Below are 20,529 nucleotides of genomic sequence, written 5' to 3'. Positions count from 1 at the left end.
AGTGTTTTTAGCTAAGAATAAACTAAAAAAAGTTACACAGTGTAGCTTTAAATAAAAGCAAAATGGATCTAAACATGCTTATGACATGGAAGATGTATTCTTTTTGTAAAATCTCACTGTAATACAATACAAACAATGAGCTAAATTATGGCAATCGTTTATTTGCACATCAACTCAAAAGACAAACCATCGTAACAGAGAATCCGGATGCGTTCGAGAGTTCATGGCGTGTGATGCGAGTAAAGACTGGCAAACATACTGGATCAACTTTCACTTGCGCTGCTGAGGTTTTAAAATTCTCGATGATAATCAAAAGCAAACTGTACAAAAAAAAATTAATGAAATTCCTTATTTTTTTCCTATACTTAAAAAAAAAAAAAAAAAAAATTCCTGTCAAACAAGCAAACGATGAACTAGTTAGTGCGCATTTCATTCGACTTCTACTGATGAAATTAAACACACTTGTTAAAGACCTGGTCTATTTCTTCTGCGGCTGACACAGAAACTATCATCAGAATGACGTTTTAATTAGCTGATAACACAGAAATGTTAATTTGACACATCTGACTTTAAATAAACCACTTAATATTTCATATTTTACGGTCTGCAATTTAAAAAAGCAATACATGGCTCCACAGAACGTGTTCTCGAGGGGAAATGTTTCTGTCATTTTTAGGCCCAAATTAAACAAGCGAGTTTATAAGGAAATAGGGAGTAAGTGCACATCCGACTCTCGATGAGGTCTTCAAATCCAAACCTGCTGGGGATTTCAATATGACACTCATCACACATACTGGTTTAACAGTAACACACCACTGAGACTGGGATCGCAAGTGAAAAGCAATTCATCGCAAATGAAAAGCAATTTTTCCCAATGCTTATTATTATTATTGCACAAGTCCCTGAACATAATTGTGCTGGTGGAAGTAATGATTGGCAGATGTGGAGAAATCAGGATTCCAGAAGTCCATGGTTGTTAAGAATCAGTGTGTCAGTCTGTGTGTGTGTGTGTGTGTGTGTGTGTGTGTGTCACACTGAATCGGAGACGGCTCCTGATGTTTGAGACGGGCTATAACTTGATGTTGTTGAGGCCTTTAGAGATGCTCTGTACGTACGCCTCGTGGATCGCACTGAGGAAATGTGCGTCATTCTGCAAACAAATGAACAAACAAGTGAAGACCATGAAGCTACACACACTACTTGCACTGACATTGTTGTTTATATAAAATGTGTTTGTTTTCTAAAATCACTTTTATAATTTTGAACTTAAGTTGTGTTTGTTATTTATACAGTTTTATACTACAGGGCCGTTGAATGCTTGAATCTGATTGGTTGACGAACGTTCTACGGTGTGCAGTTGTTTTCAGGGAACCGCACGGCTAAAGTAGTTCCGGCAGGTCTTGACCGCATTACAGCTCCATATCCCTGCGCGTAGTTCACCGTAATAACCGAAAATAGGATATAATTCATAACAAGAAAAACCGTGCGCTTGTTCTGCGATGTTCAATGTCTAACTTCACAATCAATGGATCAATGTTTAATTTTAATAAATAAAGTATATAGTCCTATAAATAATCAATAGAAAATTACACTGAATATTTAAATAAATTGATAGTCCTGTTGCACGGGTTTTCGTAATTATTGCAGATAATATAACAAATAAATAATTATTGATAGGCCTATACTTGTTATAAGGGCTTTGTGTTTCATTTATTAGTCTACTGTCACTAATAGAAAAAAAGAATGAACGAATACATTTAAATGAATTGAATTAATAAGTAAATGATAATATTGACGCACATGCTTCTCTCTCTCATAACTGCATTAATAACTGCATAAAGTCGGGGACACACTCACTGTAACGCCGGTTATGAATGTGATTATGACTGATCATGCGCGCGCGTTCAGCGTTCAGTGTGTGTTCACAGCGGTGTTTAAAGTCAGAGAGTGTGTCAGTGGTGAAGTGTGTGTCCAGCATTACTCTGCTATCAGCGGCTCAAACCTCCGCTAACTCTACAATGGCGTTCTGGGATCAGCAACGGATGGGTTTAGATGCGCAAGGAACTAGTCCTACATACAAGAGCGTTTTAATGACAAAAACTTTACAAACGCCTTGAAATACATCATCTGAACAATATTTCGAGGGTTGTAGGATTGGTTTTATATTTTGTTTACAATATTTTGTAGGATTGGTTCAAGTGTATGCGTAAATATTGGACTTGACGTCAGATTCGTAGATCATGCAGGCACATCATGCTTGCTCAGATAAAGGTTTATTCTCGTCACAAAGGACTTGAACGTTCGTGAGGAAGATTTCTCGCAGCCAACGAGGGATTTAGTTTTATTTTTCTGTATTTTGTGTCAGTAAAATCATTACATCTGTTGCACGCGCTTTTGAGCATAAACTTGAACCAATCCTTCAAAATAAAGTACTAGGGCTGCACAATATTGAGGAAAAATGCGATATGCGGTAGGATAATGCTTAAAGTGTGTAAAATAAACTTATATTCTCTTTAAAATTATATTAAAATATATTAAAAATGTGTTTCACATTCGTTTTGTGGCAAAAAAACATCCCAACAGCTGAAAGTGAACATCAGTGTTTTACTGTCGCATGAGAGGAGTTATTTTAACACCAGTGTAACCCGCGGGGTTCAGGATATCCTACATTAGTTATTAAACAACAGAAACGTACTCAATAATCAAACATAATAATAAACACTGCTTAGTTTTCACTGTATGAAATAAAAATATCCTGATTATTATTAAAGCTACTAATGTTATTCAGCCGAGAGTGAGTGATTTGCTCTGTGTGTTTAGTTCATGACCGCAGTTATGGCCAGCCGGTGCGATGTGCACATCACCATATATATGTATTTGTGATATTTCGATATATATTGTGCAGCCTTAAAAGGTACTGCAACTTCTAATGTATAAATAGGGTTCCCACACTTTGGTTAACTTCAAATTCAAGGACTTTTCAGGTCCAACACCCTCAAATATACGGACTTAAGGATATAAGGACACTGTTGTGTCGAACAACAAATGTCATGAACGTCATAGTAACGTACAACACAAAGTGCCTCACGCGGGAAACACTTAACGTAACGCGTAAATGCGCGTAACTAATAGGGCTGTCACTTTTGTGAAAAAATCCTGTTCGATTTTTGAGACATAAGTGTTCATTGAATCGATTGTAAAATCGATTTTCCATGTCTAAAGACGTTTCCATTTTCCAACCAAATATTGGCAAATCCACGGACAACTAACAGGCATCAGGACGAGCGTAAAGAGGGCGCTTGAGATGCGCACGAGTCAGCAATATTTCTGATGATTTATTGGCGTGAAGTTTCGTGCACAATGACAAACAGAAGCAACATTCAGGGACTGAAATGTCACTAAGCAACAAACAACGGTGCGCTTGCTCACTAGCATTGAAGTAATAGCGAATATTAAAAAGCATTTGGTTAACAGAAAAGACATTGTTATTCTCCAACATCCTACATGTTCTGTGTATTGTATTGATCTGTCCACCTAACAACTTTATTGGTAAAAAAAAAAAAAAAAAAGCCTTTAAAATCAATTCCCTATTTTCATTTTCGAATCTTGGGTGGGTTGGTCTGATCGATTGTGCAATCGATTTTCGAACGTAAAGTGACAGCCCTAGTAACTAACAATAATCGCTTCATTTATATAACGCCTTTAACAATGTGGATTGTTTCAAAGCTGCTTTACAGAGATAAACGTATAATTTAAGGTAACAGATTGTTTCGGCTTTATAGCGGTTCTTGAATAATGTTACTTTCCAGCTAAAGTTAGTTTTGATTGATTCACTTCCGTCGCAATGATCATTAGTTATTAAATTAGGGGCCGCTAAGACGACACCGTTCTCTCTACAGACTTTAAACGCCAACCTGTGATATCTATTTTTTTTTTTTTTTTTCAGATTCACAAACGGGAACCCTGTATAAATTATATAAACAAAACAATGGCCGCATTTGCACCGGCGGTGAGAAGTGTGTGTGGGTTAGTACCTTGATGAGATGTACGAGTGTGTCCTGCAGCTGGCTGCGGCTGTAGTGGGCCGAGGGAAGGTCTGTGGGGGGGGGCGTCGGGACGCAGGGTGTTTGGGCGGATCGGTGTCTTGGTGATGAAGTGCTGGAATACACTAGGAGACAGTAGCAGTGAAGACTCCTCCCCCTGGACCACTGGCCCCGCCTTCGAGAGAGAGAGAGAGAGAGAGAGAGAGAGAGAGAGAGAGAGAGAGAGAGAGAGAGAGAGAGAGAGAGAGAGAGAGAGAGAGAGAGCAGAGAGAGAGAGCGAGAGAGAGAGAGAGAGGGAGAGAGAGAGCGAGAGAGAGAGAGCGAGAGAGAGAGAGAGGGAGAGAGAGAGAGAGAGAGAGAGAGGGAGGAGAGAGAGAGAGAGAGGGAGGGAGGGAGAGAGAGAGAGAGAGAGGGAGGAGAGAGAGAGAGAGGGAGAGAGCAAGAGAGAGAGAGAGAGAGAGAGGGAGAGAGCAAGAGAGAGAGAGAAAGAGAGCGAGAGAGAGAGAGAGAGAGAGAGGGAGGGAGGGAGGGAGAGAGAGAGAGAGGGAGAGAGAGAGGGAGAGAGAGAGGGAGAGAGCAAGAGAGAGAGAGAGAGGGAGAGAGCGAGGGGAGAGAGAGAGAGCGAGGGAGAGAGCGAGGGAGAGAGAGAGAGAGAGAGAGAGAGAGAGAGAGAGAGAGAGAGAGAGAGAGAGAGAGAGAGAGAGAGAGAGAGAGAGAGAGAGAAGAGAGAGAGAGAGAGAGAGAGAGAGAGAGAGAGAGAGAGAGAGAGAGAGAGAGAGAGAAGAGAGAGAGGGAGGGAGAGAGAGAGAGAGAGAGAGAGAGAGAGGGAGAGAGAGAGAGAGAGAGAGGGAGAGAGAGAGAGAGAGAGAGAGGAGAGGGAGAGAGGGAGAGAGCGAGAGAGAGAGAGCGAGAGAGAGAGAGAGAGGGAGAGAGAGAGAGCGAGAGAGAGAGAGCGAGAGAGAGAGAGAGAGGGGGTCACAAAAAACATTTGGTCTCATTCACAACAACTGCGTGAATTTATATATATTGCGTAAATATATATTGTGATATATACGCAACTTCGCACGAAAAGTTTCCTGGCTCATTCACAACTTTAAGAGTTCTTAAAGTCCCCCTGTAGTCAATAGTTGTATCCCTTATATTCATAGACTGTAAAAAAAATAGTGTATTGTCTGTGACGTCACCCGTATGTTTCTGAAGAGCATTTAAGAAACCTAAAGTGGGCGGAGCCGCCGTCGCCATCTTGGCCTCGCGTCATTCCCGGTCGGATAATGGAAAATGGTCAAAGCGGCGGATTAGCTGAGGTGACGCTAACAGACGGCAGGCAAACGGCTAGTAGTGACATCAGCGTCAATCCACCTGTCACTCAAGTGGCCACGCCCTTAATTATGCAGAACTTTAAGACTTAATATCATTTAAATGGATGAGTTATAGAAAAAAAAAAAAAAAAAAATCACATCCCTCAGTTGTCATTCTTCTATTTTTATCAGGCGGTTGTTGTATTACCGCCACCTCTGGACTGGAGTATACCCACAACTTATATTTTCCCTATACTTTTAAATTCTTTTAAAAAGCCCTGTATTCTTTAAAAAAGAAAACAAAATTTGACACATCTTATCAGAACTTCTATATTAAATATTTCTATAATTAAATATAATTTCATTGGCTTCTACTTGCTCAATAAACCTTTCCCTCTCATGCGTATATTTCTGACAATAAAACAATACATGCTCTACAGTTTCTGGGTTATTTCCAAGACAATACTCAGATACCATCAGCATGCTTTTTCATTCAAAATAATGTACTTTTAACTTCTGCTTTACTGTGTTTTATGTCAACATCAATGATATCTTTATCTGCTCAGTCGTCATGAAGGGCTTTATAGCCCAAAACCAGTTTTTGGTCCGTTTTCTCTATTTTTACATTTGGGCTTATAAACCATATAATGGAGACGGAACACCATGTGTTTGGCATCTATGGATTCAGAAGACCCTAAGCTAACATAAGCATGCATGTAATGTGTTTATAAAGGAAGTATGAGTGAAAAATTTACAATAAACTAGAGAATTTCAAAAACGAAAATTAATTTGTCATTTATTAGTGAGAAAAAAAAAAAAAAAAAAAAAACACTCACAACAATAGTGAACAGTTTTTGAACAAAAATATATTTTCAAACCCTTTGCTTGACAGACATTTGTAATTGTTCGCTCTGTAATACTCCGCTACGTTCACTCTCTGTCTCCTTCACTCATACCATCCCTTGGCTACGGAGTCCTCCGATTAGCTAGAATACGTCATGGTAACCTTCCTCTGATCGGGTAAGAAAATATTCCTCCCAGTGACACTTTTTCCATTGGTCATTGCGCGTGGAATCTGCCTAACAACATCGATTTCATTGGCCTTTTTACGCAGTGGTATTAAGCAACAAGGAAGTGTGTATATATACAAACTGGATATCACTGTTTTCAGCAGAATCTGAGGAAGACCACACCTCTCTATCATTAATAGTTTAAGATAATCACACATTTGTAAAAGTATGCAATTGACTTAAGTCACTTTAGTGTTGGATTCAAGAGTCGGGAAGGTTGCCACTTATGTCATTTTGGTGATCAAAGGTGAGTTAAGTTTTTTCCTGTGTGAAAAATTCTTCATGCCTTAAAATATCTTGAATGTAACTCGACACCCTTGCCTCATTTAGTATTCACGAATCTATGAATATGCAAATGAGCCCCGCCTCCACTCACTCACTCACTCAGAATCCACTGGTTGACGATCACACGTTGATCTGATTGGTTACAAGGTAGTGTGTGACGTCAGAAACACCAGCGATTTCAAACCAAATGCAACATTGAACATTAAATAATTAATTTTCACCACAGGGGGACTTTAATGAGCGACGTGTGCCAAATCTCAGGAATCACATTAGTCATGTCAATATACTGCCACCGAACTATATAATTAATATATATATCTCAAATCCTGCCAGTGCTTTGAGGAGTGAACTTACTGGACCGGGTTTGACCAGCGCCGGGGACGGTGTAAAAGCATTCACATCTTTACTCTGTGCCAAAGAGAGGGAGAGACCGCTTCGATTAGACAAGCTTGCCTTGGTCAAAAACAAGACATTTCAAAGCTTTATTTAGTTTGTTATTCATTATGATTATGAGAAGTTCCTGTCGAAAACCTTGTGCTGATAAATTTGATATTTTTCCTGGATTTGCCATTGCTGTATGTCAGTGAATAAAAATGCACTGTGAAATACAAACTTAAAGGGTTAGTTCACCCAAAAATGAACATAATGTCATTAATGACTCACCCTCATGTCGTTCTAAGCCCGTAAGACCTCCGTTCATCTTCAGAACACAGTTTAAGATATTTTAGATTTAGTCCGAGAGCTTTCTGTCCCTCCATTGAAGCTGTATATACAGTATACTGTCCATGTCCATAAAGGTATATAAACATCATCACAGTAGTCCATGTGACATCAGTGGGTTAGTTAGAAGTTTTTGAAGCATCGAAAATACTTTTTGGTCCAAAAATAACACAAAATAAGACTTTATTCCGCATTGTATTCTCTCCCGGGTTGTTGTCAATCCTTCACAGTTACGCTGATGGCGTAAGACGCTGATGACGTGTTATCTGGTGCGCCCGAGCTTCGTTTATAGACTGAGGGAAACGCACACTGTAAAAGTGTCTCATCCGCGACATGCACATTTACGCACCATTAAAAAAATGATATCCACGCAAACAATGTAGAATAGCTTGAATATAGCGTGCGTCTCCCTCAGACTGTAAACGAAGCTCGGGCGCACCAGATAACACGTCATCAGCGTCTTACGTCAGCAGCGTCACTGCGGAGTCCTGAACGCAGATTGACAACAGACCCGGGAGAGAATACAATGCTGAATAAAGTCTTATTTTGTGTTATTTTTGGACCAAAAAGTATTTTCGATGCTTCAAAAACTTCTAACTAACCCACTGATGTCACATGGACTACTTTGATGATGTTTATATTACCTTTATGGACATGGACAGTATACTGTATATACAGTTTCAATGGAGGGACAGAAAGCTCTCGGACTAAATCTAAAATATCTTAAACTGTGTCCCGAAGATGAACGGAGGTCTTACGGGCTTAGAACGACATGAGGGTGAGTCAATGACATTATTTTCATTTTTGGGTGAACTAACCCTTTAATATTATGCAAAACCGCAAAAATATTATGTTAAATAATTCTAATAGGTTTTATGTATTGAACCTCACTTTAATAATAAAAAATAAATAAACCAAACTAATAAGGAATGAATGTCTGTCATTGCCAAGTTCTCATAACCTTAAATGTTACCGGTCGTCTGAACTGAAGGCAGAATCTATGGTAATCAGCAAATTTTTATTGTTGACATTTTTTAATTCAATTTTAATATCTGAATGTTAGTGAGAAGAAAAGTAAGAGACTTAATATCAGATATTAATCTTCATATGCGATTGAGTTATCCTTATCTTTAGCAGCTGCTTTAAAAGTATCCCGAGTCATCAAATTAAAATGCATTTTATGTATAATGCACATTTTATTTGTACACTTTTTTTTTAAATGTATGTAATCAGAACAAGTTACAAGAGCATTGAGTGATTTTCTTTGTCATTTGTTCACTGATTAACATGACCGACAGCAGCAGGTTTATTAGGCTGCTGTCACTTTAAGAGCTAATGCACGGGTCCAACACACTGATACACAACACGTGATCAACGAGACACTGACGTGCCCATCAAAACAGTGTTCGAAAGAGCTCATTACTTCCAAATTAAGATATGTTTAATGTAAAAATCTTGATAACATAAGTGGACCTCAGAGAACATTATACATTGTTTTTAAAATGCAGTTCATGACCCCTTTAATGGTGCAACCCCTTTAATATCCCAAATGTTTCCAACTATTTGTAAATTTGAAAATTACGATTTTAACCAAGGAAACGGGTCGTGTGAGCAGGGGTGAGGGACGCGCCAGTCAATGGCGTCATCTTCATTTATATAGCGCTTTTAACAATGTGGATTGTTTTAAAGCTGCTTTACAGAGATAAACGTATAATTTAATGTAACATTGTTTTGGCTTTATAGCGGTTTTTGAATAATGTTATTTTCCAGCTATAGTTAGTTTTGATTGATTCACTTCCGTCGCAACGATCATTAGTTATTAAATTAGAGACCGCTAAGACGACACGTTCTCTCTAAACAGACTTTAATTGCCAACCTGTGAGAAACACTGATGACGCTCACTTTCACTGATGCTGAAACGCTGATGACGCTCACATTAATTCATCAAGAATTAATTCTATAGTTATGTGCATTTGAATATATGTGCGCATGTTTGTAATTCTCTACAAACCAAGCCTTAAACTACTTGTCCTGCCTATACATTTGATACAGAATTTTTATTTTATTTTATCACTACGGGGGAGATACGCTAATTTTCCACAATGCTTTATCTGTAGAGTGGTAAAGGGATTAACCCGCTTATACCATGTTCACTTGCCAAATAACACATTTTTAAAACATTAGTTTATATTTTAATTAGTTTTACAATCGAAATCTAACGGTTTTAGAACTCCTTTACTAGATGTCCTACATCACTTTTTAACGGACACCCTGCAGCCAATCAGAATCGAGTATTCACCCAGACCATGGTATAACAACATTCAACACACTCAAATGGCGTTTAGTGTGATTGTTAGAGCGAGTGAGACAGCGTTGTGTTACCTCACAAGTTTCATTCGTCTAATAAACTGTCCTGTGTGAGTAATTCAGCACTTGTGTAGTTCGGTAGAATGAAATGTCCATATTCCTTTATATCCGCGGGACTCGCGTTGCGTGTGGCGCTGGCATAGGCTACGTCTCTAATTAGCACTCGCGCCCTGCTTCATACCACAGTCATGTTAACAACATCAATGCATTCACTCATCCATAAAAGATCCATCAGCTTCCAGAGCTTCCAGATCCAAAGATCCATCATCAATATACGCCTTTGTTATTGTAAGAGGTTAGCGACCCCTGGCGGCGAAAAATCCTACATATTGTACCTTTAATGAACAGTACGTTGTTAACCGTTTATCTTATATGAAATCCCATTTTGTTTTTTTTTAGTATGCAAGCCCATTTTGGCCACGATGCTTTTGTAAATCATAATTATGACAAGTCAAAATAATGATAATTTGAAAGATTGTAAGACAGAAATTATGATGATAGTGTGGTTAAAAAAAAAAAAAATTATACATGGACACCCTCTCTCTCTCTCTGGCTTCACTGTGATCGGACTTGTCAAAGGTTTAAGAGACAGAATCGCTGTAGTTTAGGAATTAGATCGCGTGGGAGTTTGAATCCAGATCGCCAATTTTTAACGAATAAATCACACAGCTCTAGAGAGCCAAGTCACCTTTATTTATATTAGAGATAATAAGAAATTAAAGGTTGGGTAGGTCAGAATTGTCTAAAAAAACTTATTCAAATTTGTTTAAACTGTCTTTATATACCAATACATAATTAAAATGCAAGTACTCTGAAATAGAGAGTATAAAAAACTGAGTGACTCTAGTGTATTTAATCTTCAATAAACACAGCTCATTAATTCCATTCACTCCCGCCTAAAAACGACTGCGCGCACGTGGGCGGAGCCAGTAATAGCGGCGGTAGTCATGGCGACGGAGAGTGACAGTCGCGCAAGCCAATCACTTGTTTCGTCCCGGTAGAAATTAATGAGCTGTGTTTTTTGAAGATTAAATACAATAGAGTCACTCAATTTTTATACTCTCTTTTTCAAAGTACTTACATTTTAATTATGTATTGGTATATAATCTGTCTAGTTTAAGCCAATTTGAAAAAAAAGTTCTTTAGACAATTCTTACCTACACAACCTTTAAAGTAACAGAGATTGTTTTGGCTTTACAGCAGCTCTAGGATAAAGTTATTGTCCAGCTAAAGTTAGTTCTGATTGATTCACTTCCATTGCATAGATTCGAACTGAAAACAGAATTTGTCATTTGCACGACAACGGCGTTTGGTGGCTCGAGAACGCAAACTTTGAAATAGAGAGCATCTGTAAATAACCACATCTGCCATTTCTGCTTAAAATATAACAAAAGAATAGTGACCTACCATGAAGGCATTGCCTGGCGCGCTCCCCTGAGCCGGCGCTGGACTCTTCCCTGGAAAAGAGCCTGTAGTTTTACAGCCGGTCTCTCTGAAGCTCTGCGGCGTGACGAGCGGGCCGGGCCTGAAGCCTGGCAGGGGGACCGCTATCCCATGAGCCTCTGTGAGAGGACTCCTGTACGCAGGAGTCAGAGGACCAGCTGAACCTCGCCGCCCCGACGCACCGCCGCTCTCCTGCGCGTGTGAAGCACTCGTTCTCGAGTCTCGGGTCTGGAACAGAGACACCAGCGCCGGGCCGGCCGGGTCACAGGAGAGGAGAGGAGGACCGTACGCTGGAGACTGGGACTGGTGCTGGGACTGGGACGGGTCTTTGGGGAAAGAGCTGCCGAAAAGCTCTTCCACTGTGATCTGCTTCACTACTGAGTGACTCGACTGTGGAGGAGAAACAGAAAGACACACTGTTAGATTTATTATTTTAACGCCATATATCAGCAGCAATGGCTATTCATGACATTTAGTACTGGAAGCACATTCGTTCCATTCGCCATTTAATGTACATGTACAGATTCAATATGGATTACAGGCATTTGTAGACGGGCGCGCAGGGAAGAGTCGTAGACGGGCGCGCAGGGAAGAGTCGTAGACGGGCGCGCAGGGAAGAGTCGTAGACGGGCGCGCAGGGAAGAGTCGTAGACGGGCGCGCAGGGAAGAGTCGTAGACGGGCGCGCAGGGAAGAGTCGTAGACGAGCGCGCAGGGAAGAGTCGTAGACGGGCGCGCAGGGAAGAGTCGTAGACGGGCGCGCAGGGAAGAGTCGTAGACGGGCGCGCAGGGAAGAGTCGTAGACGGGCGCGCAGGGAAGAGTCGTAGACGGGCGCGCAGGGAAGAGTCGTAGACGGGCGCGCAGGGAAGAGTCGTAGACGGGCGCGCAGGGAAGAGTCGTAGACGGGCGCGCAGGGAAGAGTCGTAGACGGGCGCGCAGGGAAGAGTCGTAGACGGGCGCGCAGGGAAGAGTCGTAGACCGGCGCGCAGGGAAGAGTCGTAGACGGGCGCGCAGGGAAAGAGTCGTAGACGGGCGCGCAGGGAAGAGTCGTAGACGGGCGCGCAGGGAAGAGTCGTAGACGGGCGCGCAGGGAAGAGTCGTAGACGGGCGCGCAGGGAAGAGTCGTAGACGGGCGCGCAGGGAAGAGTCGTAGACGGGCGCGCAGGGAAGAGTCGTAGACGGGCGCGCAGGGAAGAGTCGTAGACCGGCGCGCAGGGAAGAGTCGTAGACGGGCGCGCAGGGAAAGAGTCGTAGACGGGCGCGCAGGGAAGAGTCGTAGACGGGCGCGCAGGCGTTCGTAGACGAGCGCGCAGGCGTTCGTAGACGGGCGCGCAAGCGTTCGTAGACGGGCGCGCAAGCGTTCGTAGACGGGCGCGCAAGCGTTCGCAGACGGGCGCGCAGACATTAGCAAACGAGCGCGCAGACATTAGCAAACGAGCGCGCAGGCATTAGCAAACGAGCGCGCAGGCATTAGCAATTGAGCGCGCAGGCATTAGCAAACGAGCGCGCAGACATTAGCAAACGAGCGCGCAGACATTAGTAAACGAGCGTACAGACATTAGTGAACGAGTGTACAGACATTAGTAAACGAGTGTGCAGACATTAGTAAACGAGTGTGCAGACATTAGTAAACGAGTGTGCAGACATTAGTAAACGAGTGTGCAGACATTAGTAATCGAGCGCGCAGACATTAGTAAACGAGCGTACAGACATTAGTAAACGAGTGTACAGACATTAGTAAACGAGTGTACAGACATTAGTAAACGAGTGTGCAGACATTAGTAATTAGTAAACGAGTGTACAGACATTAGTAGACGAGTGTGCAGACATTAGTAATTAGTAAACGAGTGTACAGACATTAGTAGACGAGTGTGATCATCAGTACCTTCTCCTGTTGAGCTGCTGTGATCTCGTCTCTCTTCTCCTGTGACGGCACAGACTCACAGTTCACCTCAAGCTCTCTCTCTGTCGACTGACTCTAGAAACACACACACACACACGTTATTAGTCACTATTCAGCTACCGTACACATTTTCTTCAGTCTGATGACGAACAATCTCTCGGATTAAACATAAGCTGATAATCAGTTAACTAATATATATATATTATTAGAGATGCACAATATATCGGCCACCATATCGGCTGATATCGGTTCATTTTTACTGTTATCGGTATCGGCCCGATAAGAAAATTTGTCCGATATATTAAAGTCGATAAATAATGGATTATTTTCTCCAGCTGAGACACTTCAGATGCGCAACATGATGGTTTTGAATTAATTGGAATATGATTGGAGAAAAAAGGAAAATAAAGTTCAGTGCAACATGTCTGTCAACATGTCGGCTGCATAACATTATCACGAGAACATCATAATTGTGTGTTTGGGACGTGGCTTTACTGGTGAGACTTCTGTTTTTAGTAATCAGGCTCTCAAAAAGTATACAAATAATTATATATTATCTGCCAATATATCGGTTATCGCCTTTGAAATAGAAAAAATTACCGGTTATCGGTATCGGCCAAAATCTTCATATCAGTGTATCATGATATGACCAAATCTTTTCTATGATAATGATATTTATCACAATATACACTTGAAATTGGAAAGCACAGAAACATGTTTACTAGACTATATTTGTATAGACTATAGAACATCCCCTATGCAACACACACACACACACACACACACACCTATATAACGGGCAATGGGTTTTTATTTCTCAATTTTAAATAAAAATCAATCATTCAAAATTCAGTCAGACTACTCACAGATATCAAGTGATTAGATTTTAACACATTTACAAAACTATTTTATAATGTCTAAACAGATATCTGAATGCATATCGATAAATCAAACAGACAGAGGAGAGCAGCTCGTTCGCTCCATAGAGCTATAAGGCCACCTAGTGGCAAGAGTCATGAAATATGTTATATTATTATTTTTCCACAAGAGGTCGGCAGATGGGGAATTTTTTAATTTGGACTTTTCTCTGCATGCTTTTGGAGACAGTGCCCATATACCTGCATTATATGACTGTCAGACAAGAACGCTTTGACCTAAAAATATCAAAATTGAAACTACTGCGGAGACAAAGACACCGACATCTTGGATGCACTTCAGGTAAGATAAAACACACCAACATTTAATTTCAAAGTGAACTATCCCTTTAAGACGAGTCTAAGTAGTTTCTGCAGGTCTAGATGCTTTAAATGAGGCCAGGCTGGTTGCATACACCACTAAGACTAGTCTTACAAGTTAGACATAAAAATGTTTTCCTTAAGTCCTTTAAAATCAGTTGCATCAAAACGTAGATTAGCCTAATTTGATACCAAAAAGTAGATACTAGAACTAGATCTGTCTTAAAGCAACACTCCACTTTTTGGTACGGCAGCAGTTCTTGATTATTACGCAGGAATGAGAGTTTAGTTCCTACTCATATTGGCCTAGAAAATCACAACTTTTCATTTTCTGTCGGTCTTAGTACACGATGTAACTACACAAGAGTCAAGTTTTAATTAGGAAAAATATCGAAACTCTTGGTCATTTTTTTAAGAGAGATGCTAACGGTCTAATCAGATTCAATGATCTATGCTAAGCTATGCTAAAAGTGCTACCGCCAGACCCGGAGATCGGCTGAGTGGATTCGAAAACGGTAAAACTGTTTAACTCTCGGGGAACTGGAAAATAAGCCTATTTACAAAAAAAGTGGAGAGTTCCTTTAACATGACGGCTGTTTCCAGGACTGTGCAGTGCGAGTGAAGCGTCCTCATACCCTGTGGTACTCCTCTTTGGCCTTGCTGAGCAGCTCCAGGATATCTGTGGGTTTGGACTGAACCAGGCCGTTGGTCCGGCCACTCGAGCCTCTGTCGGGAGACACACACTGCGCTCGAAACGCCTCCTGCTTCACGATCCTACACACACACACACACACACACACACACACACACACACACACCTCAGATAAACACATTACTCTGCTCACTCGCAGGTGTCAGGGCGAGTTATGAGTGATACTCACTGTAGCATGAGCTGTGCGATCCGCTGGCAGTCGGCCTTATCGTAGAACCAGATACTGTAGATGCCCACTGACACACACACACACGCACACACACACACACACACACACACACACGAATGAAGGAAAACTGCTCTTTCAGGAGAGAAACTGAGACATTTACACACACGGAAAGCGGGGTTGTGTTGCAAATACGTGGACGGTTATGCAGAATATAATACACAAATATACAGTAGGGGAGCAACAATATATCACAATAAAACAATACGTATTGTGGATAGTTCACCCAAAATTAAAGTTTTCAGAGTTTTAGTGTCAGTACTACATTAAACTACAATATATAATGTTGAATATATACAGATGAAACTCGAAAAATTTGAATATGGTGCAAAATTTCAGTAATTCAACTTAAAAGGTGAAACTAATATATTATATAGACTCATTACATGCAAAGTGAGATATTTCAAGCCTTTATTTTGTTATAATTTTGATGATTATGGTTTACGGCTTATGAAAACCTTTCCACAATATTCTTTATATACGGGGTTTTCATAAGCTTAGACTTATGAAGGTCTAATTTTCTAATATCATTTTTATTTGTCTAATGGAAAATCAAGTAAAACCAAAGTTGCTTCAGTGCAGTGAGTGTTCATCTTGAAATATTACTGACAACATCAATATTATTCTTAGATTCACTTAAAATTCAAGTAAACGTGAAGCATGAGCTGAAGGAGGACGTTTGTGCAATCATACTAAAAGACTTTTACTAGATAAAAAAAAGTCTAAACTATTAATCCGAGAGATTGAGTGCGACAGGATTATCAGCATCATGTTGATCAACACAAGGCCTTAGCCATTCATGCATTAAATGTGACTCTGGACCACAAAACCAGTCACATGGGTCAATTTTCTGAAATTGAGATGTATATATCATATGAAAGCTGGATAAATAATCTCTCCACTGATGTGTGGTTTGTTAGGATAGGACAATATTTGGTCGAGACACAACTATTGAAAATCTGGAATCTGAGGAGCAAAGAAATCTAAACATTGAGAAAATCTCCTTTAAAGTTGTGCATTTATGTTCACGATTGTGCTGCATTCATATACATGTTTTATATATTTACGGTAGGACATTTACTAAATATCTTCATGGAACATGATCTTTATTTAAAGGTGCAATGTGTAATATTTCTGAGGATCTATTGACGGAAATGCAATATAAGATCCATAACTATGTTTTCAGTGGTGTATAAAGACCTTACTTAATGAACCGTTATGTTTCTATTACCTTAGAATGAGTCATTTATATCTACATAACCGCGGGCGCCCCCTTCTGTGAATATCGACATATTGTGACGTCATGTTTCTACCGCAGCCGAAAGCTAACACACAGCGGTACAGAGTTTGCTATGTGGGGAGAAATGCGCTGGTTACGTCGGCCACCGTAGCGTCTCCTTCGAGTTTGAAAAGGGAGGGATAGGCCGTAAGTGACTGTCTGTTTGCAATTCCCAAACCTCACCACTAGATGCCGCTAAAAATCACACACTGCACCTTTAATATCCTCATGATTTTTGGAATAAAAGAAAAATGTATAATTTTGACCCATACAGTGTATAGTTGGCTATTGCCACAGATATACCCGTGCGGCTCCAGACTGGGTTTGTGGTCCCGGGTCACATGATACGGCAGGCTTTACAGGGTTAATGTTGACTGGTCTGGGTTTCCTGGGATGATGAACATGTTTGTTTCTGAACTCACGGTTGCCGTTCCTGTACAGTAGGAAAGGGTCCTGGAGCTGGAACTCCAGGTCTTTGTTGATGGGCTCCACTAAGTTCTCTGTACTCAAACGGTTCATGATTGTGAAGCCATGATGGGGAGACGCCGACCTGCGGAGAAACACACACACATTCTGACTGAACTACAGATTAACGTGTGACTAACAGAACAACCTTCAGTTCCTGTCAGTCGACGCTCACCTGGCGTACACAAATAATGTGCCTTCAATCTCAGTCTTCTCCTGAAGTGAGAGAGAGGAGTTAGTTTACAGACAGATCTCATATTCAGAACCAACACACAGACCAGATCTGCTAGTGAACGCTAACACAGAGACCAGATCTGCTAGTGAACGCTAACACACAGACCAGATCTGCTAGTGAACGCTAACACACGACAGAAGTGTCCATCTTTGGAAGCCCCTCTTACCAAACAAGGAAAAACTGCATCATGACATTAAAAAAAGTCAAAATTATAACATACTAAGTCATGATTATGATTAAAAAGTCAAAACATAACATACAAGTCATGATTATGACATAAACCATCAAAATTATAACATACTAAGTCATGATTATGATTAAAAAGTCAAAATTATAACATACAAGTCATGATTATGACATAAACCATCAAAATTATAACATATTAAGTCATGATTATGATTAAAGAGTCAAAATTATAACATACAAGTCATGATTATGACATAAACCATCAAAATGATAACATACTAAGTCATGATTATGATAAAAAAAGTCAAAATTATAACATACTAAGTCATGATTATGACATAAACCATCAAAATTATAACATACTAAGTCATGATTATGACAAACCATCAAAATGATAACATACAAGTCATGATTATGATAAAAAAGTCAAAATTATAACATACTAAGTCATGATTATGACATAAACCATCAAAATGATAACATACTAAGTCATGATTATGATAAAAAAAGTCAAAATTATAACATACTAAGTCATGATTATGACATAAACCATCAAAATTATAACATACTAAGTCATGATTATGACATAAACCATCAAAATGATAACATACAAGTCATGATTATGATAAAAAAGTCAAAATTATAACATACTAAGTCATGATTATGACATAAACCATCAAAATGATAACATACAAGTCATGATTATGATAAAAAAGTCAAAATTATAACATACTAAGTCATGATTATGACATAAACCATCAAAATGATAACATACAAGTCATGATTATGATAAAAAAGTCAAAATTATAACATACAAGTCATGATTATGACATAAACCATCAAAATGATAACATACTAAGTCATGATTATGATAAAAAAGTCAAAATTATAACATACTAAGTCATGATTATGACATAAACCATCAAAATGATAACATACTAAGTCATGATTATGATAAAAAAGTCAAAATTATAACATACTAAGTCATGATTATGACATAAACCATCAAAATTATAACATACTAAGTCATGATTATGACATAAACCATCAAAATTATAACATACTAAGTCATGATTATGACATAAACCTTCAAAATTATAACATACAAGTCATGATTATGACATAAACCATCAAAATTATAACATACAAGTCATGATTATGATTAAAGAGTCAAAATTATAACAAACAAGTCATGATTATGAAATAAACCATCAAAATTATAACATACTAAGTCACGATTATGACATAAAACATCAAAATTTTAACATACTTAGTCATGATTATGATTAAAAAGTCAAAATTAAGTATGTTAAAATCTCAACTTTTTAATCAATAATGACTAAGTATGTTATAATTTTGATGATTTATGTCATAATCATGACTTGTATGTTATTTTGACTTTTTAATCATAATCATGACCAAGTATGTTAAAATCTCAACTTTCTAATCAATAATGACTTAGTATGTTATCATTTTTACCTTTTTAATCATAATCATGACTATAAAAATACAAGTCATGATTATGACATAAAACATGTCAAATTAAAATTCTAACATGTCCAAGTCATTTAAATTCTAAGTCATGATTATAATTTAAACCAAAATTCTTAAATACCAAATCATGATTATGATTAAAAAGTCGTAATTCTAACACACTAAGTCATGGACTAATTCGAATAAACCAAGTCATGATTATGACATAAACCATCAAAATTAAAACAGTCACGATTGATTAAAAAGTAAATTTTAACATACCAAGTCATAATTATGAAAACAAAATAATAATGGTTATGATTAAAACGTCGAAATTCTAAAACACTAAGTCATGATACAGATATAAACAGTAAAATGTATGTATGGCATAAGAGAAGGAAAATGAAAATTATGACAGAAAGTCAGACTTTCATCTCATAATTATGATTTTGTGGTGTAAATGGACTTCCATAGATATCGATTGTATTTGCAGAACTTTATTGATAGACAGAAGGTGATACTAATTTTACTTTCTCGTATAAGCTGATCATTAATCTGTTTATCTCGGAGTTTATTGCCTATTCCTAACATTGATGTTCCAGCAAACCCAGACACGCTGCTAGATAATTCCGCCGTGTGTTCTTTCTGAATGTATATAAACATGCATTAGACACATAATGGAGACTTTGGGCTAGTGACGATGTTATTAGCATTAGCCACTGCAGGCTAAATGACGCACGCGCCGATAATAAGGCAACACGTTCAGAAATCTCACCCATTCGTTCGCTTTGGAGTTGAAAGTATAGAGCGCGACCTGCCCGGTGACATCCAGCAGTTTGACTATATAGGGATCATGCTGTTGTAGAGCCGCAAGACTCATCAGATGCCCCGCTTTATTCACACACTCCATCTTCAATGCGACTACACGGAACACATTCTAGGACGCACACTTCCGGTTGCCATATTATTATTATTATTATGCACGTGCTTCCGCCAGAGTTCGTTCATAGTTCCGCGCTCAAACAAACACTCATGTCTCGTTGAAACGGGCATGTATAAACTACAATAAAGCTACAATTAATCTGTATTTATCCGCTGAAGCCCAATTCCTCCAGAGAAAAAAAATGCGTTGGTAACTTAATTCTGACATACTAAATCATAGTTATGATAAGTTAGGCTAGGCTACTCTAAAAAAGTAATTCATAAATAGCTACTAATTACTTCTTCGACCGTTGCATTATTGTTATTAGCTACTAATTACATTCTAAATCCCATGTCAACTCGACAAGGATATGACACTGCTTTTAATTCTTTCAAATAAACAATATTGCCTAAATTATTCTTGAACTGACCAAAGTATTTAAAGGGAGAAGCTTACATTAAAAACATACATTTTAACGTTAGATTTTGATGTTAAATCCACTATTGAATTACAGTAGGCGATATAGATTTACAGTAGTTAATGCAATTATATAAGTAATTAATTCAATTACAGAAAAAGTAAGAGTAATCCCTTACTTTACTTTTTCAAGGGAATTAAATTACAGTAAATAATTAATTAGTTGATAATGCATTATACCCAACACTGAT

At 38.9% G+C, this 20,529-nt stretch overlaps 1 protein-coding gene across 1 annotated transcript; it reads right to left on the bottom strand.

The window, feature by feature from the left end:
• Positions 1 to 141: 141 nt before the first annotated feature.
• On the bottom strand, positions 142 to 19,923 carry dcp1a (decapping mRNA 1A). The gene is given in 12 exon segments (XM_079638345.1): positions 142 to 1,150; positions 4,035 to 4,112; positions 4,115 to 4,140; positions 4,143 to 4,218; positions 7,051 to 7,104; positions 11,191 to 11,616; positions 13,111 to 13,203; positions 14,999 to 15,137; positions 15,245 to 15,311; positions 17,003 to 17,130; positions 17,221 to 17,261; positions 19,715 to 19,923. Coding segments are annotated over 12 exon segments (1,344 nt in total). The 5' UTR covers positions 19,850 to 19,923; the 3' UTR covers positions 142 to 1,069.
• Between the last annotated feature and the right edge of the window lie 606 nt (positions 19,924 to 20,529).

The sequence above is a fragment of the Phoxinus phoxinus genome (genome assembly GCF_949152265.1).
Source record: "Phoxinus phoxinus genome assembly, chromosome: 15".
Lineage (NCBI taxonomy): Eukaryota > Metazoa > Chordata > Actinopteri > Cypriniformes > Leuciscidae > Phoxinus > Phoxinus phoxinus.
The sequence above is the reverse complement of the archived record's forward strand: the minus strand, read 5'-3'. Positions and strand labels throughout refer to the sequence as shown.